At 53.0% G+C, this 24,917-nt stretch overlaps 2 protein-coding genes across 5 annotated transcripts in view; one reads left to right on the top strand and one right to left on the bottom strand.

The window, feature by feature from the left end:
* Window positions 1-24,917, top strand: part of LOC132385459 (synapsin-1-like) — a 244,053-nt gene that overhangs the window by 165,933 nt on the left and 53,203 nt on the right. The window lies entirely within an intron of this gene.
* Window positions 6,032-14,718, bottom strand: LOC132385466 (metalloproteinase inhibitor 4-like). 4 transcript variants are annotated; one of them, XM_059957552.1, is made up of 6 exons: window positions 14,418-14,718; window positions 12,810-12,982; window positions 9,931-10,013; window positions 9,274-9,391; window positions 7,760-7,884; window positions 6,032-6,978 (listed from the first exon to the last, which is right to left on the bottom strand). In XM_059957552.1, exons 2-6 carry the CDS (start codon window positions 12,931-12,933, stop codon window positions 6,781-6,783), a joined length of 648 nt encoding a protein of 215 aa, XP_059813535.1. In that variant the 5' UTR covers window positions 12,934-12,982; window positions 14,418-14,718; the 3' UTR covers window positions 6,032-6,780. The 4 variants fall into 4 exon arrangements, with proteins under 4 accessions (XP_059813535.1, XP_059813531.1, XP_059813532.1 ...); XM_059957548.1 differs by having other exon boundaries at window positions 12,810-13,011; window positions 14,376-14,716; XM_059957549.1 differs by having other exon boundaries at window positions 12,810-13,011; window positions 14,418-14,716.

Raw genomic sequence — 24,917 nt, 5'->3', positions numbered from 1 at the left:
ACAGAATGGAAAGAGGCCCTTTGGCCCATCCCTTCCGTTCCAACCCAGATCCCCATCTGAGCCATTCCCATTTACCTATGATTGTCCATAGCTGCCCTATTGTCTTGTTTATTATTTATTGTAATGCCTGCACTGTTTTGTGCACTTTATGCAGTCCTGGGTAATTCTGTAGTCTAGTATAGCTTTCTCCTGTGTTGTTTTTTACGTAGTTCAGTCTAGTTTTTGTACTGTGTCATGTAACACCATGGTGCTGAGAAAACGTCTCGTTTTTACTGTGTACTGTACCAGCAGTTATGGTCGAAATGACAATAAAAACGACTTGACCAGCTCTCTGAATCTTTCCCAGCCACGTACCATCCCACATCCACCCCACCCTCAGTTACCCCTCAGGTCCCCTTTAAATCTCTCCCCTCTCACCTTAAACCTGTGCCCTCTAAACTCCCCTCCCCCTGGGGAAAATGACTGTGACCATCCACCCTCGTGGTTTTATAAATCTCTATGAGGTCACCCCTCAGCCTCCTTCACTCCAGGGAAAACAGTCCCAGCCTGTCCAGCCTCTTCTTGTAACTCAATCTCTCCAGTCCCGGGAACATCCCAGTGAAACTTTCCCCCTCCCTCTCCGGCTTAATAACATCCTTCCCATAGCTGGGAACCAGAACTGCTCACAGTACCCCGAGTGCAGCCTCACCGACGTCTTGTACGGGTGTAACGGGACGTCCTAACTCCAGGACTCAGTTCCCTGTCCCATGAAGGTCAAACTACCAACTGCCTTCTTCACCGTCCTGCCTACCCGTGTCGGTGCGTTCAGGGAACCACGTCCCTGTACCGCTGGGCCTCTCACCCCCCAGGGTTCTGCCGTTCGCTGTGAGAGCCCTGGTTTAATTTTGTCGCTTCAGATGAACTTAAGGACTCTTTAAAAACAGGCCGATCGTTGTCCAGCGTATAGTCCCACCCGCGTGTGTTAGGCCCACAGCAACCCCCCCCCCCCAAACTCCTCCTAAGCAGGTTCCTCTTGCGCCCACCAGCCCCTACTGGGCACAGGCCGCTGACCGCTGACCGCAGCCCGTCCTGGGCTGGTAGAATATTGACGGTCCCCATGGCTTTCGCTTTCGCAATACGCAATATGGGCGAAGATCCTTCCTCTGTCGGCGATGAGCTCGTTGGAACTTCTGTTGGCATTAGAGTTAGGTTTAATATCACTGGCATGCATTAATAAAATAGCTAAATTGAATAAGTAGTGTTCATGGGTTCAGTATCCATTTAGAAAGCAGATGGGAGTGGGGAAGAAGCTGTTCCTGAATCGTTGAGTGTGTACCTCCTCCCTGATGCTAGCAGTGAGAAGAGGGCATGACTGGGTGATGGGGGTCCCTCATGATGGATGCCGCCTCTTTGAGGCATTGCCTTTCGAAGGTTGCCCCTCGATGCCGGCAGGCGAGTGCCCGTGATGGAGCTGGCTGAGTTTACAACTTTCTGCAGCTTTTTTCAATCCTGTGCAGTAGCCACCCCCCAATACCAGACGGTGGTGCTCCCCACAGTACACCTGTAGAAAGTTGCAAAAGTTGTCTTAGTGACCAATTGTATCCCCTCAATCTCCGAATGAAATGTAGCCCCTGTCATGCCTTCATCGTAACTGCATCGATATGTGCTGGGGGACCGTCCACGGCTGAGGTTCCTATCTGTGTACTTGTCTAAGATTGTTCTTTCGAAACGTTGCTGATGTCCTCTCCTCAACCACTATTTCCAGCAGCTCATTCCAAACACACGCCATCCACTGTGTAAAGCAGCTGCCCCCGACGTCCCTTTTAAATCTCCTGCTCCTGATCTTGAAGCGAATACCTCTTGCTCCAAGCACCTCCTCCCAGAGATCAAGACTGTGTGCTTTCACCCTGTCTATCTCGTATGTGCCTCTGTCACATCGCTCCCCAATCTCTTACCTTCGAGGGAACAAAAACCTCATCTTCACAGCTCTCCCTGTAAGTCAGCAAACCCCCCTCCCCCCGCAGCCCGGGCAGTATCCCGGTAAATCTGTTCTGCACTCTCTCCACTGCAGCAGCATCATCGCCATCATTGTCATTTAAAGTAAAATTGGATAGGTATACGGACAGGAAAGGAATGGAGGGTTATGGGCTGAGTGCAGGTTGGTGGGGCTAGGTGAGAGTGAGCGTCCAGCACGGACTAGAAGGGCCGAGATGGCCTGTTTCCGTGCTGTAATTGTTATATGGTTATTACGTGCCGTGTCGTTCGACACAGGCGATCGTGGTCTACCCTCTCAGTTATATATCGGGTTCTGTGCAATCGACCCACTTCCCAGCACCCTCGAACCGGCTGACAAAGTGGCAGAGAGGCCGGCCCCAGAAAGGGAGCCAGGCCTTCTTCACCAGCAAGGGGGAAAGCCCACGCGCGGGAGGGGACTGGGAATACGGGCCTCCTACAGCATTTCCCCCACCCCCAGGGAGGGCGGGAACGGGAAGGCTTAAAAGCGAGGCCGCGAAGTTTGAATAAATCTTTTACACAACTGCAGCTCACCGTCTGTGTGTATAAGAAGTAGTGATGCAGTCTTTTGGAGTACTAGTACTGTGGAACGTTTCAAAACACTTCTAAAACCTACTTTTTTATTTGGCCTTCTCATAGGATTACTTAATCTCTGTTGTTGATTATATTTTATCCTATATAATGTTTGTCCTTCCTTAGGATTTTTCGATTTGTCTCGAGTTGTCATTGATATATTGATTTATCTTTATAATCTGTGTAACGTACGTTGAGCTTGAGAGGTGTTCTAGGAATCGATCGTTCGTCGGGTGACGTGGGCGGTCACAGTCTTTCCGTAACCATGACTGTTCTTGGCAAATTTTCATGCAGAAGTGGTTTGCCTTTCCCTCCTTCTGGGCAGTGTTCTTTGCGAGGCGGGTGACCCCAGCCATTATCGATTCTCTTCGGAGTCACCAGGACTTGTGATCTGTGCGACCATCCACCACCTGCTCCAGGAGCTTCACGTGACCCCGACCCCGGGGTGGTGGGGTGGGGGGCGTCTAAGCAGGTGCCACACCTTGCCCAAGGGTGACCTGCAGGCTAGCGGAGGGGAGGAGCGTCTCCTTTGGTAACCAAAGCCATCTGCAGCACGCTGAGTGCGGTCCCACCAACGTCTTGTACAAATGAGCGAATCTTAAACACAGCAACGGACCGAGGAAGGCCGGCGTGCCAAACTCCGTCCTCACCACCCTGTCCAACCTTCCCTCTGGGTCTTACAGACCAACCGCGTCCCAGAGCAGGAAGATTTTACACCGTCTGACAACCACGTGGCACTCCAGAAGAAAACTGAAAAACCACAATCTTTTGATTTTATTTATTAATTGAAGCCTGTGATGAAACAGTGACAACAAAGAAAATCTTTCACATTTCATAAACTTTTCACATCTGACTTTATTACAAATCCATTGTCTATGAACAACATCCAGATTAAGTTTGCATCCAGATGAAAGATATGTCGTAATCTTCATTGGATCATCCAAATTCTGTTCCTGGATTTCGATTTGATTGAGTTTATAAGACTAAATCCAATTTTACAGTCAGCACTAGAAGCTTGAAATGTTCCAACGATGGCAACAAGAATTGACAGTTCTTCAATTTCTTCGTATCTAAGCGCACAGTTGAACGTTAAATTGAATTGATTTTTATTTCTTACTTCCTTCACATACGTGAAGAGTAAAAATCTTCACGTTACGTCTTCGTCTGAATGTGTAATTTATAGTAATTTGTAATAAATAGTATGTACAACAGGACAGTCAGTATAACATAGAAATACAGTTGTGTCAGTGTGAATTAAGCAGAATGATGGCCCGGTGGAAGAAGCTGTCCCGGAGCCTGTTGGTCCTGGTTTTTATGCTGATGTACCGTTTCCCGGATGATAGCAGCTGGAACAGATTGTGGTTGGGGTGACTCAGGTCCCCAGTGATCCTTTGGGCCCTTTTTACACACCTGTCTTTGTAAATGTCCTGAATCGTGGGAAGTTCACATCTACAGATGCGCTGGGCTGTCGGCACCACTCTCTGCAGGGTCCTGGGATTGAGGGAGGTACAGTTCCCATACCGGGCAGTGACGCAGCCAGTCTCAGTTGTGCCTCTGTAGAGAGTTCTTTAGGATTTGGGGACTCGTGCCAAACTTCTTCAACCATCTGAGGTGAAAGAGGTGCTGTTGTGTCTATTCTCACCACACAGCTGGTGATCCTCGCAAGACCACGTGAGATCCTCGGTGATGTGGGTGCCAGGGAACTTAAAGCTGTTCACCCTCTCAACCCCAGATCCACTGATGTCAATAGGGCGAGCCTGCCTCCATTCATCCCGTAGTTTAACTGAACCAGTTTAAAATTTATAAGGAACGACCGATTTGAAATCATGGTATTGCTGCGGGGAGGCTGATGCACAGTCACCCCATAACCCTTGACCGGTCAGGGTCCAGTGCCAAGGAACGCAAGACAATGAAGCCTATTGCTTCACTCGCAGCCGTCCTCCGCCTGCCCTGCATCACTCGGTGTCGGGAACCTTCCCCCGGGCGACCCTACCACGAGACGGCATCACTCCCAGGGTCTCCGGAGCCACGGCAGAGTGACGATCCTCGGGGAAGAGCCTGGTCGTAGAGAAGTACGGCGCAGAAACAGGCCCTTCGGCCCATCTAGTCCCTGCCGATCCCTTCCATCGTCCTGCACCTGGCCCACAGCCGTCCACACCCCTACCATCCACGTTCCTGCCCAAACTCCTCTTCAACGCTGAAATCGAGCTCCCACGCACCACTTGCGCTGGCCTCTCGTTCTGCCCTTGAACTTTTCACCTTTCACCCTTAACCCATGACCTCTGGTTGTCATCCCACCCAACCTCAGTGGAAAAAGCATTTACCCCATCTATATCCCTCCTACGCCCCAGGGAATAAAGTCCTAATCTATTCAACCTTTCCTTCTAACTCAGATCCTTGAGTCCAGGCAACAAACTTTCAATCCTCCTCGTAGGGAAGTGGCCAAAGCTGCACACAATCTCCAAATTAGGCCTTACAACTGGGATGAGAACTTGCAGTTTTCCTGTAAGTAAACCGGGGTGGAGACCGTCTCCCTCGAACAGGAGCCACTCTTTGTTGAAGGGTTTTGCGAGAAGCCGGAGGTTGGGTGTCCTCTTTGATGTGGGGAGTTTCCAGTGAAAGGTCTGATACAACTTCAGCATCGCGTCCCAACTCCTCCCATACTTTGATTTACGAAGGCCAATCACCCAATCTACCTGCAAAGTGAAGTCTGGCCCTGTTTACCCAGGGTACAAATATCAAACACCGGAGGTCGTACATTTCAGGCGAGAGGAGGACGGTTGAAAGGGGATGCGAGGCTTTTTATTCACAGATAGAGCTGGGGGCGGTGCGCGGAATGTGCTGCGAGGGGTGCTGACAGATTTTTAGTAATTTATTATGATAAAGCACAGAATAGGCCCTCCCGCCCCTTCGAGCCACGCTGCCTAGCAATCCCTGATTTAACCCTAGTGTGGTCACTAGACGATTGACAACGGCCCATTAACCTACCCACCGTGGACGGCGGGAGAACCCGGAGGAAACCCACGCGGTCGCGGGGAGAACGTACAAACTCCTCCCGGGCAGAGGCGGGAATCGAACCTGCGTCACCTGCAGCGTAAAGCGCTGTGCTGACCACTGCGCTACCGTGGCGGCCCACGGTACGGCAGAGGTGTTGAGAAGCTGCCCGACGGACACTGTGGGGACAGAAGGGACTTTGTTTAATTCGGCAAGACGGTGAGCACAGACAGAGTGGGCTGATCGGCCTGTCGGCTCCTATGATACATAACCCAAAGCAGTTGTTTACATTCTGCAAATTATTTTTATTAATGTCATAAATAACATTTAAATGCATTTTGTTCGTGGCAATCCTTCGGTTAAGCAGTCTTCTTTACAAAACACGAGCCGGGGGATGAGAACTTCCAGTTTTCCTGTAAGTAAACCAGGGTGGAGACCGTCTCCCTCGAACAGGAGCTGCTTTGTTAAAGGGTTTTGCAAGAAGCCGGATGCTGGGTGTCCTCTTTGATGTGGGGAGTTTTCAGTGAAAGAAATGTGTCAGTGCGGGATGGGGGGAGGGAGGGAGAGAGAGAGAGAGAGAGAGAGAGAGAGAGTGAATGAGGTGGAGATGGCTGGGGGGAGTTGGTGTGTCTGTGTCTCAGAGAGAGAGAGAGAGAGAGAGAGGGAGACAGGAGAGAAAAAGAGAGGGGTAAGAGAAAGGGGGTCAGAGAGGGAGAGACACACACAGAAGCAGAGAGAGAAAGTGAGTGAAAGTTCTAGAGTCAGAGACAAGAGAGACAGAGGCGGACAGGGGGAGGGAGGCAGAATTGAGATGGCCCACTGGTGGAGCAAGAGGGAGTGATGGACAGGGGGAAATTTGGGCGAGGAAGATTCAAGAGAGAGGGAGTGAAGGAGAGCAGAGAGGGCTAGAGATTGCGGGGAGGGAGATCTGGCAGTGAGAGAGGGAGCCAGGCTGGGTGGGCGGTGAAGAGAGGTGCGAGATCAAAAGTTTGCTGGCTACACGCTACAGGGGGCATATAGGCGAGAGGAGGCCCAGCAGTGAGGGGTTGACAGTCACTGTGCTCTTCCACCTGACCTGATCACCCCCACGGTGGGGGAAGCTGAAGACAGGCACAGGAAAAGGGTTGTCACCGGGGAGCTGAGCGGGCCGGAGAGGGGTGGGTGTTCTCCAAGCCAGAGGGGGTTACCCTGTAAGCCCCCGCCTGATCCGGCTGTCGGGTTTCAATGTCTTTCTGCCCGGGCGGAGCGTTTCCTGAAACGTGCCTTCAGCGCCTCCCAGTGGCAGAAGCCGGACCGACGCGGCTGGCAGGCAAACCGTTTTGCCTGGGTGCCTGCCCAGTCTCTGGCGATGAGCCCATCCGTCCAGAGGCACTGGTCGTCTGCAGTCAGGCTGCAGGGGAGGCCATGGCAGCTGATGATCTGTGCAAAGAGATGGAAAATCCCAGTTACGGCCAGAGTCATCCCGTGTGATGGGACGGTGTGGGGGGAGCTTCACTGTGTCCGACCCCGGGAGTGTGTGATGGGAAGGTGTGGGGGGAGCTTCACTCTGTGTCCGACCCCGGGAGTGTGTGATGGGACGGTGTGGAGGGAGATTCACTCTGAGTCTGACCCCGGGAGTGTGTGATGGGACGGTGTGGAGGGAGTTTCACTCTGTGTCTGACCCCGGGAGTGTGTGATGGGACGGTGTGGAGGGAGATTAACTCTGTGTCTGACCCCGGGTGTGTGTGATGGGACGGTGAGGAGAGAGATTAACTCTGTGTCTGACCCCGGGAGTGTGTGATGGGACAGTGTGGAGGGAGCTTCATTCTGTGTCTGACCCCGGGAGTGTGTGATGGGGCGGTGTGGAGGGAGCTTCACTCTGTGTCTGACCCCGGGAGTGTGTGATGGGACTGTCTGGAGGGAGCTTCACTCTGTGTCTGACCCCGGGAGTGTGTGACGGGACGGTGTGGAGGGAGTTTCACTGTGTCTGACCCCGGGAGTGTGTGATGGGACGGTGTGGAGGGAGCTTCACTCTGTGTCTGATCCCGGGAGTGAGTGATGGGACGGTGTGGAGGGAGTTTCACTCTGTGTCTGACCCCGGGAGTGTGTGATGGGACGGTGTGGAGGGAATTCACCCTGTGTCTGATCCCGGGAGTGTGTGATGGGACGGTGTGGAGGGAGATTAACTCTGTGTCTGAGCCCGATGATGACTGATACAAACCGCGCATTCACAGCTGGCCTCGTACGTCCCGTTCAGTCCCATTTTCTGTGCTGCCGTGACTTGTGCCCACGGCTTGTTGAACCCGCAGAGGGTGACGTAGAGCCTCCCATCGCTGTCAATATTGCCTGTTGGGAAAAAGAGCGAAGAGTCCAGCAGGAGGCAAGAGGAGTGGGATGCTGTTATTGCATACGCGTGAGGGTAGATTGCACACAGCTCCCCCTCCTGCCAAACACTCCCCCTGCCCCCGGCAGTCTCTCCGTAGCTGCAGAGTTGACCTCCTACCTGCAAGCTCCCATGAACACAGCACTAGAGGGTTTCCATCTCCCCAACCTAAGCACAGGATTGCAATGCTCGGAAGCCAGCACAGGACACAGAAACCAGAGGACACGTGAGAGGGAAGGTGTTGTAGAACAGAGAGGCACAGGGGTACAGGTATATGGTACCCTGAAAGGGGTGGTGAAGAAGGCATTTGGCACACTGGCCTTCATCGGTCAGGCCACTGAGTGCAGGAGCTGGGACGTTACGTTGCATTTGGAGTACTGGGCTCAGTTCCGGTCGCCCAGCTGCAGGAAAGATGCCACTGAGCTGGAAAGAGTGCAGAGGAGATTTACCGAGGACTTTGCCGGGACTCGAGGGACGAGTTATGGAGAGAGGTCAGGCAGGTTGGGAATTTATTCCTTGGAGCGCTGGAGACTGAGGGGGTGATCTTATAGAGGTGTGTAAAATCACGAGGGGCACCGACCGGGTGAGTGCTCGCAGTCTTTTTCCCCAGGGCTGGGGAATCAAGAACTGGAGGGCGCAGGTTTAAGGAGAGAGGGGAGAGATTTAAAGGGAAGAGGGTGGTCCGTATACGGAATGAGCTGCTAGGAGAGGTGGTTGAGGCAAGTATGTGAACAAAGTTTAAAAGACTCTTGGACAGGTATGTGGATCGGAAAGGGTTAGAGGGATATGGGACACACACACACACACAGTAATGGAGGGTGGATTAAACCCTCCTCACCTCCTTTCCTTCACTGGAGGGGGGGGTGGGACCGTCCTCGACACCCCTCCCGTAACGCAGTCCTCCGTGCACCCTCCTCATTGTCCCCCCGACGGCATCGTGCTCCCCTGGAGAACAGCCCGAGGTTTGAGCTCCTTCCTCACCACCCCTCCAGCAAAGTGGTGCTTCCTCCTCCTTGCCCCCTCCAAAGGCACTGCACCTGCGGGGGGGTGATGCCTCACCCGGAGGCCTCTCTCGCGCTCTTGACCACACACTGCCTAGTGCCGGATCGGCGGACGGGCCTCATTACGTTTTGTAACTCCAAGACATAAAACTAATTTGGAGAAGAAGGCGGGGACCCAAGAGATGCGAGTCGAACTTTGTGTTTAAGTGAGGCACACACGTATCACTCATACGTCACGACACTACCGTGATTCGCGCATTTTTACATAGAATTATTTAAACAAGCAAGGCAGCTTGATCTACAATGTTAAATATTAAATAGACAACAGGCCCGAGGCTTCACGGTTTGTACCTGACAGAACGAAATCCTCGTTCAGGTTTTCTGGCTGTATAACCAACCCACAGAGGTAGTCTGTGTAGGGAGTGTAGACATATTGAACTGAGTTCATCTTCTCGAGCCCCTTGAACACCTGCAGGACGGGAGAGAATCCCCATTAGAGGCAATGCGGCCTACTTCAGCCTGGACCCAGCCTGTGAGGGGTTCCTGGAAAAACGGATGGAGAGGGGTGTATGGGAGGGAGTTGGGTTACAGAGACAGGGAGAGGTGTAGAGGAGGGAGTTGGTTCATGGAGACGGGGAGGGAGAGGCGTGTAAGCGAGGAAGGGAGTCACGGAGATGGGGAGGGAGAGGGTTACAGAGACGGGGAGGGCTGTAGCGGAGGGAGTGGGGTTACAGAGACAGGGAGAGGTGTAGATGAGGGAGTTGGTTCACGGAGATGGGGAGGGAGAGGTGTGTAAGCGAGAAAGGGAGTCACGGAGACGGGGAGGGAGAGGGTTACAGAGACGGGGAGGGCTGTAGCGGAGGGAGGGGTGGAGTTTTGAAAGGGTTTGCAGAGACAAGGGGGTGGTTTAGAGGCCGAAGGGCTTCAGGGGAATCTCGAGGGTCGCTGGGGGGGCCCCAATCGGTCTCTCCTTTCCCAGGCACAGAAAGAGTCCACCGCCAGGCTCACCTTCTGCTGTTGGAGTTCATATCGGATCCACTGAGAACCGTCCCCGCTGATCAGCTCTGAGGAGACCACTTTCCCCTTGACGACTGCCAACAAGACGGGCCGAGGGTTAGTCATTTGGTGCACAGGATGCCTCAGAGGTCAAGGGGCCCCCCATGCCTCTGAGGTTGATCACCCTTCCCTGAGACCCCACATCTCCCCAGACCGTGGCCTAGGCAAGTTCTATGGGGGTGCCCGCAGGCCATTCTGTCCTTCGCAGTTGTGTTGGCAATACTGTTGCCCCAGCACCTGGTAATTTAGCCTGCTTCCCCTTCATCCACTGCAGAAGCAGGCCTTTCAGCCCATCTAAACTGTGCTGGGCACTCACATTATATAAATACCCCCAGGGCTGGGATGGGGAAGGATAAAGCCACCATACCCGCACGTTTCCTAGGGCATTGAGAGGGAGACGAACCCTCTGGAGGAAACCCACAGCGTTTCAGGGGAGAGGGTATGAAAGGGGCGATAGAGAGTGTGAGGGGAGAGGACAGACGTGAGTGAAGGATGGGGTGAAGAATAAAAAAAAGAGGGAAGGAAAGAGAAATGAGAGAGAAAGATTTCAAGCTGAGCTATTAATGCCTACTCTCCCTGTCTCTCACTTTGTCTATCCCTCCTCTTCCTTGTCTATCTGTCCCTCTCTCTGTCTCCTTCACTATCTCTCACCTCTGTCTTTCTCTCTGTCTCCGTCTATCCCTCCCCTTCTGTGTGTCTCTCTCTCACTCTCTGTATATGTGTGTCTCTGTCTCCCCCTTCTGTGTGTATCTCTCTCACTCTCTGTATATGTGTGTCTCTGTCTCCCCCTTCTGTGTGTGTCTCTCTCACTCTCTGTATATGTGTGTCTCTCTCACTCTCTGTATATGTGTGTCTCTGTCTCCCCCCTCTGTGTGTATCTCTCTCACTCTCTGTATATGTGTGTCTCTGTCTCCCCCCTTCTGTGTGTGTCTCTCTCACTCTCTGTATATGTGTGTCTCTGTCTCCCCCCTCTGTGTGTATCTCTCTCACTCTCTGTATATGTGTGTCTCTGTCTCCCCCCTTCTGTGTGTGTCTCTCTCACTCTCTGTATATGTGTGTCTCTGTCTCCCCCCTCTGTGTGTATCTCTCTCACTCTCTGTATATGTGTGTCTCTGTCTCCCCCCTTCTGTGTGTGTCTCTCTCACTCTCTGTATATGTGTGTCTCTGTCTCCCCCCTCTGTGTGTATCTCTCTCACTCTCTGTATATGTGTGTCTCTGTCTCCCCCTTCTGTGTGTGTCTCTCTCACTCTCTGTATATGTGTGTCTCTGTCTCCCCCTTCTGTGTGTGTCTCTCTCACTCTCTGTATATGTGTGTCTCTGTCTCCCCCCTTCTGTGTGTGTCTCTCTCACTCTCTGTATATGTGTGTCTCTGTCTCCCCCCTTCTGTGTGTGTCTCTCTCACTCTCTGTATATGTGTGTCTCTGTCTCCCCCTTCTGTGTGTGTCTCTCTCACTCTCTGTATATGTGTGTCTCTGTCTCCCCCTTCTGTGTGTGTCTCTCTCACTCTCTGTATATGTGTGTCTCTGTCTCCCCCTTCTGTGTGTGTCTCTCTCACTCTCTGTATATGTGTGTCTCTGTCTCCCCCTTCTGTGTGTATCTCTCTCACTCTCTGTATGTGTGTGTCTCTGTCTCCCCCTTCTGTGTGTATCTCTCTCACTCTCTGTATATGTGTGTCTCTGTCTCCCCCTTCTGTGTGTATCTCTCTCACTCTCTGTATATATGTGTGTCTCTGTCTCCCCCTTCTGTGTGTATCTCTCTCACTCTCTGTATATGTGTGTCTCTGTCTCCCCCTTCTGTGTGTGTCTCTCTCACTCTCTGTATATGTGTGTGTCTCTGTCTCCCCCTTCTGTGTGTGTCTCTCTCACTCTCTGTATATGTGTGTCTCTGTCTCCCCCCTTCTGTGTGTGTCTCTCTCACTCTCTGTATATATGTGTGTCTCTGTCTCCCCCTTCTGTGTGTATCTCTCTCACTCTCTGTATATATGTGTGTCTCTGTCTCCCCCTTCTGTGTGTATCTCTCTCACTCTCTGTATATGTGTGTCTCTGTCTCCCCCCTTCTGTGTGTATCTCTCTCACTCTCTGTATATGTGTGTCTCTGTCTCCCCCCTTCTGTGTGTGTCTCTCTCACTCTCTGTATATGTGTGTGTCTCTGTCTCCCCCCTTCTGTGTGTGTCTATCTCTCTCTCTGTATGTGTGTGTCTCTGTCTCCCCCTTCTGTGTGTATCTCTCTCACTCTCTGTATATGTGTGTCTCTGTCTCCCCCTTCTGTGTGTATCTATCTCACTCTCTGTATATGTGTGTGTCTCTGTCTCCCCCCTTCTGTGTGTGTCTCTCTCACTCTCTGTATATGTGTGTCTCTGTCTCCCCCCTTCTGTGTGTGTCTATCTCACTCTCTGTATATATGTGTGTGTCTCTCTCTCTCCCCCTTCTGTGTGTGTCTATCTCTCTCTCTGTATGTGTGTGTGTTTCTCCCTCCCTCTCTCTGGAGAGCATTATCAGCTTTCTTCACTCTGTCAGGAGCAGATAATGCCGTGTTTTGCCCCTCCCCACAGAGGGCGGACACGGCCAGTCCATCCCTCATCACGTCTAACACAAACAGCTTGTGGTTTCACTCCCCGCCCTGCAGGAGAACCAGGGCTGCAATCAACCTTCCTTCAGGACCTGCCCTTCTCTCAGAGACCTGAGCTCATCATCCGAGAGATTAAACCGCTCCCCGGCATCTGCAGTCTGTATCCCTGGGCAGTCTGATATATTCCTGATCAGGAGTGAATCCTATGGATCCCCACCCCTTCCCATTCACTCCCAGAGGGTCCCCACCCCTCCAACACTCACCCACGTCGGATTGGCAGACATGTTGCTGGGGGTGAGCGGGCCCACAGCTGCAGGCCTCGACCTGCGACCTCTCCCACAGGCTGCCCAGGACGGCGGCCAGTAGCACAAGCAGTCCTCGCCTCATCGCTGGGTGCAGTCTGTCAAAGCAGCCGGGATGGGTTCCAGTGGGGGGCCTGGGAGGAGAGAGCAGCGACGAGGAAGTCTGGGGCACGGAGAGAAAGAGAGAGACTGTGAGCCCGACCTGACCCACACACGAGGCCAGTCGTGCTTTCCTGCGTGTGTCCTCTTGCCCAACCCCAACCTTGCTCAATCTTTCTCGCGCTCACCCTTCCTGCCTCTATAGTTCCACTGCACTTCCTCCATCCTTCCATGCCCTCAGTCTTGCCCTGAATTTCACAGTCCTCTAACTCCAACCCCTCTCTCCCCACACTCGAGTGCTCTGTGCTTATCTTCCTCCTCGCCCTTCTATTCTCTCTCCATTTCTCTCTGTCCCCACATCTCCCTCCTTATCTCTCCTCTCTCACTCCATCTGCACCTATTCTCTGTCTGACTGCCTCGGGCTGAGCTGTTCACCTGTGACCTCGGACCTTCCAACCTCACCCTCAGCTCAGAGAGAGAGAGGGTGTCTGAGGAGGAGACGGAGAGTGAAAGAGGTTGTATTGGGAAGAGAAGGAGCTCAGGCAGTGGGAGTGAGAGTCACCCCTCTCTCCACACAATTCCGTCATCCCAAAAAAATCCCATTGTCCCATTGTCTCCCCTCAGCCCTCTGTCAGTCCCCAAACTAATCCCACTGTCCCACTCTCTCCCCACATCGCTGTGTCAGTCCACAAACTAATCCCACTGTCCCACTCTCTCCCCACAGCCCTGTGTCAGTCCCCAATCTAATCCCCCTGTCCCACTCTCTCCCCACAGCCCTGTGTCAGTCCCCAAACTAATCCCACTGTCCCACTCTCTCCCCACAGTCCTGTGTCAGTCCCCAAACTAATCCCACTGTCCCACTCTCTCCCCTCAGCCCTCTGTCAGTCCCCAAACTAATCCCACTGTCCCACTCTCTCCCCAGAGTCCTGTGTCAGTCCCCAAACTAATCCCACTGTCCCACTCTCTTCTGACAGCCCTGTGTCAGTCCCCAAACTAATCCCACTGTCCCACTCTCTCCCCACAGTCCTGTGTCAGTCCCCAAACTAATCCCACTGTCCCACTCTCTTCTGACAGCCCTGTGTCAGTCCCCAAACTAATCCCACTGTCCCACTCTCTCCCCACAGCCCTGTGTCAGTCCCCAAACTAATCCCACTGTCCCACTCTCTTCTGACAGCCCTGTGTCAGTCCCCAAACTAATCCCACTGTCCCACTCTCTCCCCACAGTCCTGTGTCAGTCCCCAAACTAATCCCACTGTCCCACTCTCTCCCCACAGTCCTGTGTCAGTCCCCAAACTAATCCCACTGTCCCACTCTCACCCCACAGACCCAAAAACAGAGATTCCATCTCCTAACTCAGCTGACTGTGAGGCCTGCTTGTCTATAAGGTAGGCAGACACAGACAATCAATGCAAACATAGACACACTCACAGTCACTCAGTCAGTGCCAACTCCACAGAAAGCCACCCTTACCGGAGCCGGAGTCTGTGACCCTCGCTGCCGTAACACCCCTTATAAACCCCGCTTCAACCGTGACCCCACCCCCGTCTGGCAACGTCCTGTTTCCGAGTGCGGAGGTTGTTTTGATCGGCCTGAGGGAACCATGGCTCCTCCCCTTCCCCTTTCTGTCCAAGTTCGGAGCTCCCGATCCGCCGGCCCCGGTTCCCTCCGCCGAGCAGCCGGGGGTAGGAGATCCGCAGACCAGCATCTGCTCTCCATCCACTTTGGCAGGGTTTCAGCAATCTTTCCTGCCCCGGGGCAGTTGTGAAACCGCGCCGACGTAACCCCTTCCTCTCTGGACGTGCGAACAGCACTTGCTCGCTCACCCCTTGCGTGCGAAACGCGTCGCCACTTACGCCAGGCAGTGCTGTAAATGATCGCAGAGCAGGTTGGAAAATGGGAGGCTGAGTCACACACCGTGACCCCTGTGCGCACACACTGGCCGACAGCTGTTTCTGCGGGTGGGGACGAGTCCCTCCGCCTGCCTGAAGGTCACCCTTGGGCGAGGTGCCCCACCCCGGGTCAGGGTCAGGTGAGATCTCAAGTCCTGGTTAGGGCGATCACTGACGCCAGGCAGACCATCTCTGAAGTGTATTGATAATGTCTGGTTGGGTCACCCGTCTGGGGAAGATTGCCCAGAAGAAGGGCAACCCCTTCTGTGGAAGAATTTGCCCTGAACGGTCATGGCCGTGGAAAGACCGTGATCGCCCACACCATACAATGCGGCACAAATAAAGTCAAATCACTTTTTATTGTCATTTCAACCATAACTGCTGGTACAGTACACAGTAAAAATGAGACAACGTTTTTCAGGACCATGGTGTTACATGAAACAGAACAAAAACTACACTGAACTACGTAAAACAACACAGAAAACTAAACTAGACTGCAGGCCTACCCAGGACTGCGTAAAGTGCACAGAACAGTGCAGGCATTACAATAAATAATAAACAGGGCAATAGGCACAGTGGAGGGCAGTAAGCTGGTGTCAGTCCAGTTGTTGCATAGTCTGGTCATGAGAGCCCGAATGCTCCGGGGCCTTTTCCCAGTGTCGATTGGGGGTTCATGTGAAGGCTATGATTAGAGTCGGTCGAATGCTGTTTTACCGTTGAAAGCATCGTGGCTTTGTACAGCAACGCGAGGAACGGCACGGAATAGACATAGTTAGATATGGCCCCTGTGGCTAAAGGGTTCAGGGGGTATGGAGAGAAAGCAGGTACAGGGTTCTGAATTGGATGATCAGCCATGATCATACTGAATGGCAGTGCAGGCTCGAAGGGCCGAATGGCCTACTCCTGCACCTATTTTCTACGTTTCTATGAAACCAGCCTCCCCTCCGCCATCTCTGCCTACACTTCCCTCTGCCTCAGCATAGTCAAAGACCCCCACCCACCCCAGATAGTCTCCCCTCTCCCAACGGGCAGAAGATACAAAGGACTAAAGCACGTCCCACCAGGCTGAGGGACAGATTCCACCTCTCTGGTATCAGGAATGCACCTACGATGAGGCCTCTTGACCTCACACTCCTCCTCGTTATGATCTTACTTAATTCTCTACCTGCACTGCACTCTCTCTCTCTGACTGTAACGCTTCATTCTGCGTTCGATAGAACTTGCAACATGGAACAGCACGACGTTGTGCTGGCCCAGTTAGGTTAGTGGTCAACTGGACAAATCCCTTCTGCCGACACTATGTCCCTATCCTCCCATTTCCCTCTTGTTCTAAAAGTGTCTAGTGTTTCTGCCCCAATCACCACCTCAGGCATCCCACCACTCTCTGGTTAAAAAAAAACTTGCCCCTCATATCTCCTTCGAAATTCCCCCTCTCATCTTAATCGTCTGATATTGGACGTTTTAGCCCTTGGAAAAAGATATTGTCAGTCCACTCTACCTACGCCTCTCATGATCTTATAAACCTCTAACTGATCTCCCGTCAGCCTCGGCCACTTCAGAGAGAACCACCCATGTTTGTCCAACTTCTCATCACAGCACGTTGCCTCCAATCCTGGTAAGCCTCTCCTGCACCCTCTCCAAGGGCTCAACGTCCTCCCTACAGCGGGGCAGCCAGAACTGTGTGCAGTACCCCGATGCGGCCTGGTGTAGGGTTTTATAAAGTTGCAACGTAACTTCCTGACTCTGAACTCAGTGTCTCGACTAACAAACACAAGCACGACTCCCGCCTCCCTACCAACCTGCGAACCCACTTCCAGGAAGCTGTGAATTCGGATCCCAAGATCCCTCCGCTCAGCAACACTGATACTTAGGAGTATATCGCATCTTTACATTTGACCTACCAAGCTGCACAACTGTCCTGACGAAGGGTCTCGGCCCGAAACGTCGACAGCGCTTCTCCCTCTAGATGCTGCCTGGCCTGCTGTGTTCCACCCGCATTTTGTGTGTGTTGTTGTTTCAACTTCACATTTGTCTGGGTTGAACTGCATCTGCCATCTCTCTGCCCATATCCGCAACTGATCCGTATTGAGCTGTATTCTTTGTCTTCTACGCTGTCCACAACTCCACCAGTCTGGGTATCATCCATAAACTTACCAGCCCACCCATCTACATTCACATCCAAGTCATTTATATATATCACGAACTGCAGAGGTCCCAGCATAGATCCCTGCAGAACACCACTGATTATAGACCTCCAGCTTGAATAAGACCCTTCAGCCACTATCCTCTGTTTTCTATGCAGGCCAGTTCTGAATCCAACCGGCCAATCCTAATCTTCAGGATGAGTCTCCCATGAGGGACCTTGTCAAGCACCTTACTAAAACCCACGTAGACAACATCCACAGCCCTACCTTCATCAATCCCCCTCGTCACCTCGTCAAAAAACTCAATCAAGTTAGTTACCGGCTCTTCCTGATTAGGCCACGGTTTTCCAGATGTTTGTAAGTCCTATCCCTGAGGATTCTGCCCAGGAGCTTCCCTCCTGCTGCTGTGAGAGTCACCGGTCGATAGTTTCTGGGATTATCCCTGGTTCCCTCCTTGAATAATGGGACATCCGCTGCTTGCCAGTCCTGCGGGAACTCGGCTGTGGCTAGAGAGGGCACAGATATTGGTCAAGGCCCTAGCAATCTCTTCATTTGCCCCTCTCAATAACCTGGGGTATGTCCCATCGAGCCCTGGGGACTTAGCCAACTTAAAGCTCTTTAAGAGACCAACACTGCCTCCTCCTTTACCTCGAGGTGCCCTTGGATATTGATATACTCAACACTGTCCTCTGCGTCCTTCTCCTTGGTAAATGTAAAATACTCATTAAGACCTCACCCACATCCTTCAAAAGTTCAAAGTAAATTCATTGTCAAAGTACAGATAAATCACCGTGTTCAGCTCTGCGATTCGATCTCTTGCGGGCATACTCAATAAACCCAATAGAATCAGTGACAGACCGCACCATCAGAACGGACAATACAAACACAAAAAAGTAATAACGGTGAATAACAGGCAACAAATATCGAGCACGTGAGATTGAGAGTCCTTGAAAGTGAGTCCGTAGGTTGTGGGAACGTTTCAGTGAACGGGTGAGTGAACTTTATTTAGAGATGCAGTGCGGAGTAGGCCCTTCGAGTCCCGTCGCCCCGGCAACCCCGAGAGTCTCGGTTAACCCTAACCTAATCACAGGACGATTTACAATGCCCAGTTAGCCTATCGGTCCGTGGGAGGAAGCCGGAGCCCCCGGGGAAAACCCACAGAGAGAACGTGCAGAGGCTCCTTACAGAACGGCGCTGGGATTGAACTCCAAACTCAGGACTCCCCAATCTGTCATAGCATCGCACCAACCCCTGTGCTACTGTGGCGCCCGTGGTTGGGTGAAGTTATCCCCTCTGGTTCAAGAGCCTGATGGTTGAGGGGTAATAACTGTTCCTGAACCTGGTGGTGTGGGTCCTGAGGCTCCTGTACCTCCTTCCTGAAGGCCTGGGTAGTGGGGGTATCTGATGATGGATGATACTTCCCTGTGTAGGTGTGCTCAAATGCTGGGGATGGCTTGATTCACAATGGACTGGGCCACATCCACTGCTTTTTCTAGGATTTTCCATTCAAGGGCTTTGGTGTTTCCATCCCAGGCTGTGATGCAGCCTGTCAATACACTCTCCACCGCGCACCTCGAGAAGCTTGTCGGAGTTTTAGTTGACAATGCGAAACTTTGCAAACTTCCCAGGAAGTCGAGGCGCATCCAGGCCACCCCCTGCCCCTTCCTTTTGCACATTTTGGTTTCCATCTTCACCACCTCGGCGTTCTTCTGTCCGGAATAACTCGGCAGGGAAATGGAATCTTCTCGCTGTTCCTCGGTAGAACAGCGTAACCCGGGTTCAATTCCCGCCACTGCCAGTGAGGGTTTTGTGCCTTCAGCCTGTGACCGCTTGGGTTTCCTCCCACAGTCCAGAGAGGTACGGGTTACTAGGTCACGTGGGTGTAATTGGGCTCGTTACTGTGCTGAATCTCTGAATAAGCTATGTAAGGACACCCAATCTACACTTGACACTCACCTCCAGCATTTGAAGTTCTTTTGGAGAGGGGGAGAGAACGCTGGATAGTGATACAGGACAAATCCGGGAACAACGCCTCCATTTTTTTTCCCGCTCTCTTTTTGCGCTGCTCATTTAATTTAATTTTATAAAATTATGTTTCTTATTGTGGTTTATAGTTTTTATAATACGTGTTGTGCCTTAACACTGTCGCAAGACAGTTTGGCAAAACTCTGCCGGAGGGACTCAGCAGGTCAGGCAGCGTCTGTGGAGACGGGATGAGACTCTTCCTCAGGACTGGAAAGGAAAGGGGGAAGATGCCAGAATTTTAAAAAATATTGGTGGAGTGGGAGGGAAGATGGCCGGAAGACGATAGGTGAAGCCAGATGGGTGGGAAAGGTAAAGGGCCGGGGAGGAGGGAATCTGATAGGAGAGGAGAGTGGAGCAGAGGGGAAAGGGAAGGTGGAGGGGACCCAGGAGGAGTTGATAGGCTGGTGGGAAGAGGTAAGAGGCCAGATTGGGGAACAGGAGGGGAGGGGGATGGGGAATTTTTTAAAAACTAGATGGAGAAATTGGTGTTCGCGCTGTCCGTTGGGAGTATGAGGTGCTGCTCCTTCGAGCTTTCATGGCATGTGTCAGTGATAAAAACCTGATTCTGGTGCAGCGTCGAGCTTGCCGTGTCACAGGCGCAGAGCATTGGGATGGAACATTCACAAGAAGGTTGCCAACTCAGCGATGGTGTCCCGTCAAGGACACGTGATTCTCACCGGAAGGAACGCGGTTGGACCAGAAGCACAGGACGTCCATCCACCAATAGCTGGAAATCCAAGCAACGCACACACACACACAATGCTGGAGGAACGTGTGTGTGGTGCAGAGTGGCCCCAGTGTCGCCGTACTGAGGAAGTGATTGGGGTTGTGCCAGTTAGTTCAAGAACCGAATGGCTGAAGGGAAATCGATCTTCCTGAGCCTGCTGGGGTGGGACTTCAGGCTTCTGTACCTCCTGCCCAACGGTAGATTTGAGAAGACGGCAACAGCATGAATTCTGGGGACCTTTGGTGCTGGTTCTCACCTTGAGACAGCGCCTCCTGTAGATGTGACCGATGGTGGGGAGGGACGTACCCGTGATGGATACGGGCCGAGTACACAACTCTCTGCAGCTCCCTGCACATTCGGATTGCCGTGCCAGACCGGGATGCACATTCGGATTGCCGTGCCAGACCGGGATGCACATTCGGATTGCCGTATCAGACCGGGATGGACATTCGGATTGCCGTATCAGACCGGGATGGACATTCGGATTGCCGTACCAGACCGGGATGGACATTCGGATTGCCGTACCAGACCGGGATACACATTCGGATTGCCGTACCAGACCGGGATGGACATTCGGATTGCCGTACCAGACCGGGATGGACATTCGGATTGCCGTACCAGACCGGGATGGACATTCGGATTGCCGTACCAGACCGGGATGGACATTCGGATTGCCGTACCAGACCGGGATGGACATTCGGATTGCCGTATCAGACCGGGATGGACATTCGGATTGCCGTATCAGACCGGGATGGACATTCGGATTGCCGTATCAGACCGGGATGCACATTCGGATTGCCGTATCAGACTGGGATACACATTCGGATTGCCGTATCAGACCGGGATGGACATTCGGATTGCCGTATCAGACCGGGATGCACATTCGGATTGCCGTATCAGACTGGGTGGACATTCGGATTGCCGTATCAGACCGGGATGCACATTCGGATTGCCGTATCAGACCGGGATGGACATTCGGATTGCCGTATCAGACCGGGATGGACATTCGGATTGCCGTATCAGACTGGGATGGACATTCGGATTGCCGTACCAGACCGGGATACACATTCGGATTGCCGTATCAGACCGGGATGGACATTCGGATTGCCGTATCAGACCGGGATGGACATTCGGATTGCCGTATCAGACTGGGATGGACATTCGGATTGCCGTATCAGACCGGGATGGACATTCGGATTGCCGTATCAGACTGGGATGGACATTCGGATTGCCGTACCAGACCGGGATGGACATTCGGATTGCCGTATCAGACTGGGATGGACATTCGGATTGCCGTATCAGACCGGGATGGACATTCGGATTGCCGTACCAGACCGGGATGGACATTCGGATTGCCGTATCAGACAGGGATGGACATTCGGATTGCCGTATCAGACCGGGATGGACATTCGGATTGCCGTACCAGACCGAGATACACATTCGGATTGCCGTACCAGACCGGGATGGACATTCGGATTGCCGTACCAGACCGGGATGGACATTCGGATTGCCGTACCAGACCGGGATGGACATTCGGATTGCCGTATCAGACTGGGATGGACATTCGGATTGCCGTACCAGACCGGGATGGACATTCGGATTGCCGTACCAGACCGGGATGGACATTCGGATTGCCGTATCAGACTGGGATGGACATTCGGATTGCCGTATCAGACAGGGATGGACATTCGGATTGCCGTATCAGACCGGGTGGACATTCGGATTGCCGTACCAGACCGGGATGCACATTCGGATTGCCGTATCAGACAGGGATGGACATTCGGATTGCCGTATCAGACCGGGATGGACATTCGGATTGCCGTACCAGACTGGGATGGACATTCGGATTGCCGTATCAGACCGGGTTGGACATTTGGATTGCCGTATCAGACCGGGATGGACATTCGGATTGCCGTATCAGACAGGGATGGACATTCGGATTGCCGTACCAGACCGGGATGGACATTCGGATTGCCGTATCAGACTGGGATGGACATTCGGATTGCCGTATCAGACCGGGTTGGACATTCGGATTGCCGTATCAGACCGGGATGGACATTCGGATTGCCGTATCAGACTGGGATACACATTCGGATTGCCGTATCAGACCGGGTTGGACATTCGGATTGCCGTATCAGACCGGGTTGGACATTCGGATTGCCGTATCAGACCGGGATTGCCGTATCAGACCGGGATGGACATTCGGATTGCCGTATCAGACCGGGTTGGACATTCGGATTGCCGTATCAGACCGGGATTGCCGTATCAGACCGGGATGGACATTCGGATTGCCGTATCAGACCGGGTTGGACATTCGGATTGCCGTATCAGACCGGGATTGCCGTATCAGACTGGGATGGACATTCGGATTGCCGTATCAGACCGGGTTGGACATTCGGATTGCCGTATCAGACCGGGATGGACATTCGGATTGCCGTATCAGACTGGGATACACATTCGGATTGCCGTATCAGACTGGGATGGACATTCGGATTGCCGTATCAGACCGGGATGGACATTCGGATTGCCGTATCAGACCGGGATGGACATTCGGATTGCCGTACCAGACCGGGATGGACATTCGGATTGCCGTATCAGACTGGGATGGACATTCGGATTGCCGTATCAGACCGGGATGGACATTCGGATTGCCGTATCAGACCGGGATGCACATTCGGATTGCCGTATCAGACCGGGATGCACATTCGGATTGCCGTACCAGACCGGGATTGCCGTATCAGACAGGGATGGACATTCGGATTGCCGTACCAGACTGGGATGGACATTCGGATTGCCGTATCAGACCGGGATGCACATTTGGATTGCCGTATCAGACCGGGATGCACATTCGGATTGCCGTATCAGACTGGGATGGACATTCGGATTGCCGTATCAGACCGGGATGGACATTCGGATTGCCGTATCAGACTGGGATGGACATTCGGATTGCCGCACCAGACCGGGATACACATTCGGATTGCCGTATCAGACTGGGATACACATTCGGATTGCCGTATCAGACAGGGATGGACATTCGGATTGCCGTATCAGACCGGGATGGACATTCGGATTGCCGTATCAGACCGGGATGGACATTCGGATTGCCGTATCAGACCGGGATACACATTCGGATTGCCGTATCAGACCGGGATGGACATTCGGATTGCCGTATCAGACCGGGATGGACATTCGGATTGCCGTATCAGACCGGGATGGACATTCGGATTGCCGTATCAGACCGGGATACACATTCGGATTGCCGTATCAGACTGGGATGGACATTCGGATTGCCGTACCAGACCGGGATGGACATTCGGATTGCCGTACCAGACCGGGATGGACATTCGGATTGCCGTATCAGACCGGGATGGACATTCGGATTGCCGTATCAGACCGGGATGGACATTCGGATTGCCGTATCAGACCGGGATGGACATTCGGATTGCCGTACCAGACCGGGATGGACATTCGGATTGCCGTATCAGACCGGGATGGTCATTCGGATTGCCGTATCAGACTGGGATGGACATTCGGATTGCCGTATCAGACCGGGATGGACATTCGGATTGCCGTATCAGACCGGGATGGACATTCGGATTGCCGTATCAGACTGGGATGGACATTCGGATTGCCGTACCAGACCGGGATGGACATTCGGATTGCCGTATCAGACCGGGATACACATTCGGATTGCCGTACCAGACCGGGATGGACATTCGGATTGCCGTATCAGACCGGGATGGACATTCGGATTGCCGTATCAGACCGGGATACACATTCAGATTGCCGTATCAGACCGGGATGGACATTCGGATTGCCGTATCAGACCCGGATGGACATTCGGATTGCCGTACCAGACTGGGATGGACATTCGGATTGCCGTATCAGACCGGGATGGACATTCGGATTGCCGTATCAGACTGGGATACACATTCGGATTGCTGTATCAGACCGGGATACACATTCGGATTGCCGTATCAGACCGGGATGGACATTCGGATTGCCGTATCAGACCGGGATGGACATTCGGATTGCCGTATCAGACCGGGATGGACATTCGGATTGCCGTATCAGACCGGGATGGACATTCGGATTGCCGTATCAGACCGGGATGGACATTCGGATTGCCGTATCAGACCGGGATGGACATTCGGATTGCCGTATCAGACTGGGATGGACATTCGGATTGCCGTATCAGACCGGGATACACATTCGGATTGCCGTATCAGACCGGGATGGACATTCGGATTGCCCTATCAGACAGGGATGGACATTCGGATTGCCGTACCAGACCGGGATACACATTCGGATTGCCGTATCAGACCGGGATGGACATTCGGATTGCCGTACCAGACCGGGATGGACATTCGGATTGCCGTATCAGACCGGGATGGACATTCGGATTGCCGTATCAGACCGGGATACACATTCGGATTGCCGTACCAGACCGGGATACACATTCGGATTGCCGTATCAGACCGGGATGGACATTCGGATTGCCGTGCCAGACCGGGATGCACATTCGGATTGCCGTATCAGACTGGGATGGACATTCGGATTGCCGTGCCAGACCGGGATGCAGCCGGTCAGGACATTTTCAACTGGACGTCTGCAGCAGTTTGTTAGAGTGTTTGGTGTTAAGCCAAACACACTAAGAAAGTAGACACTACCGCGCCTTCTTTGTATCAGTGGGTTGGGCCTAGGGGCAATAGAGGGCATCAGGCAAAAGAGAGGGGGCAATTATTGGCAAGCAGTAAGCCCATGGTGTGGGATAAAGAAATGAAAAGATGTCTGCAAACTGACTCTCCAATGTAAACTACCCTCAAAGCGGCACTCCCTGCCCACTGCCCGCCCATAGCATGGCACCCCCCTCACTGCCCCTCCAACAGGGCAGTATGTGTCCCACAGCATGCTGCCCCCTCATCACCGCCCCTCCCCCAGTGTGGCACTCCCTCTCAGTGCCCCTCCCACAGGACAGCACCCCCTCCTCACTGAACCTCCCACAGAGAGGCACTCCCTCCTCACCACCCCTCCCACTGCAGAGTACTCCCCCTTCACCACCCCTCTCACCGAGAGGCCCTCCCTCCTCACCACCCCTCCCACTGCAGAGTACTCCACCACCCCTCCCACAGAGAGGCACTCCCTCCTCACCACCCCTCCCACTGCAGAGTACTCCCCCTTCACC

Source organism: Hypanus sabinus (assembly GCF_030144855.1).
Source record: "Hypanus sabinus isolate sHypSab1 chromosome 24 unlocalized genomic scaffold, sHypSab1.hap1 SUPER_24_unloc_16, whole genome shotgun sequence".
Taxonomy (NCBI): Eukaryota; Metazoa; Chordata; class Chondrichthyes; order Myliobatiformes; family Dasyatidae; genus Hypanus; species Hypanus sabinus.
This window is presented reverse-complemented; position numbering and strand designations above follow the sequence as displayed.

Bases quoted from the DNA above. Each gene is read 5' to 3' on its own strand.
- LOC132385466 (XM_059957552.1), bottom strand. From the start codon at position 12,933: ATGAGGCGAGGACTGCTTGTGCTACTGGCCGCCGTCCTGGGCAGCCTG. The intron at 9,392-9,930 runs GTGAGCCTGGCG...CCCGTCCTGCAG, and splicing joins ATGAACTCCAACAGCAGAAG to GTGTTCAAGGGGCTCGAGAA. The intron at 7,885-9,273 runs GTACAAACCGTG...TTTTCCCAACAG, and splicing joins CGAGGATTTCGTTCTGTCAG to GCAATATTGACAGCGATGGG.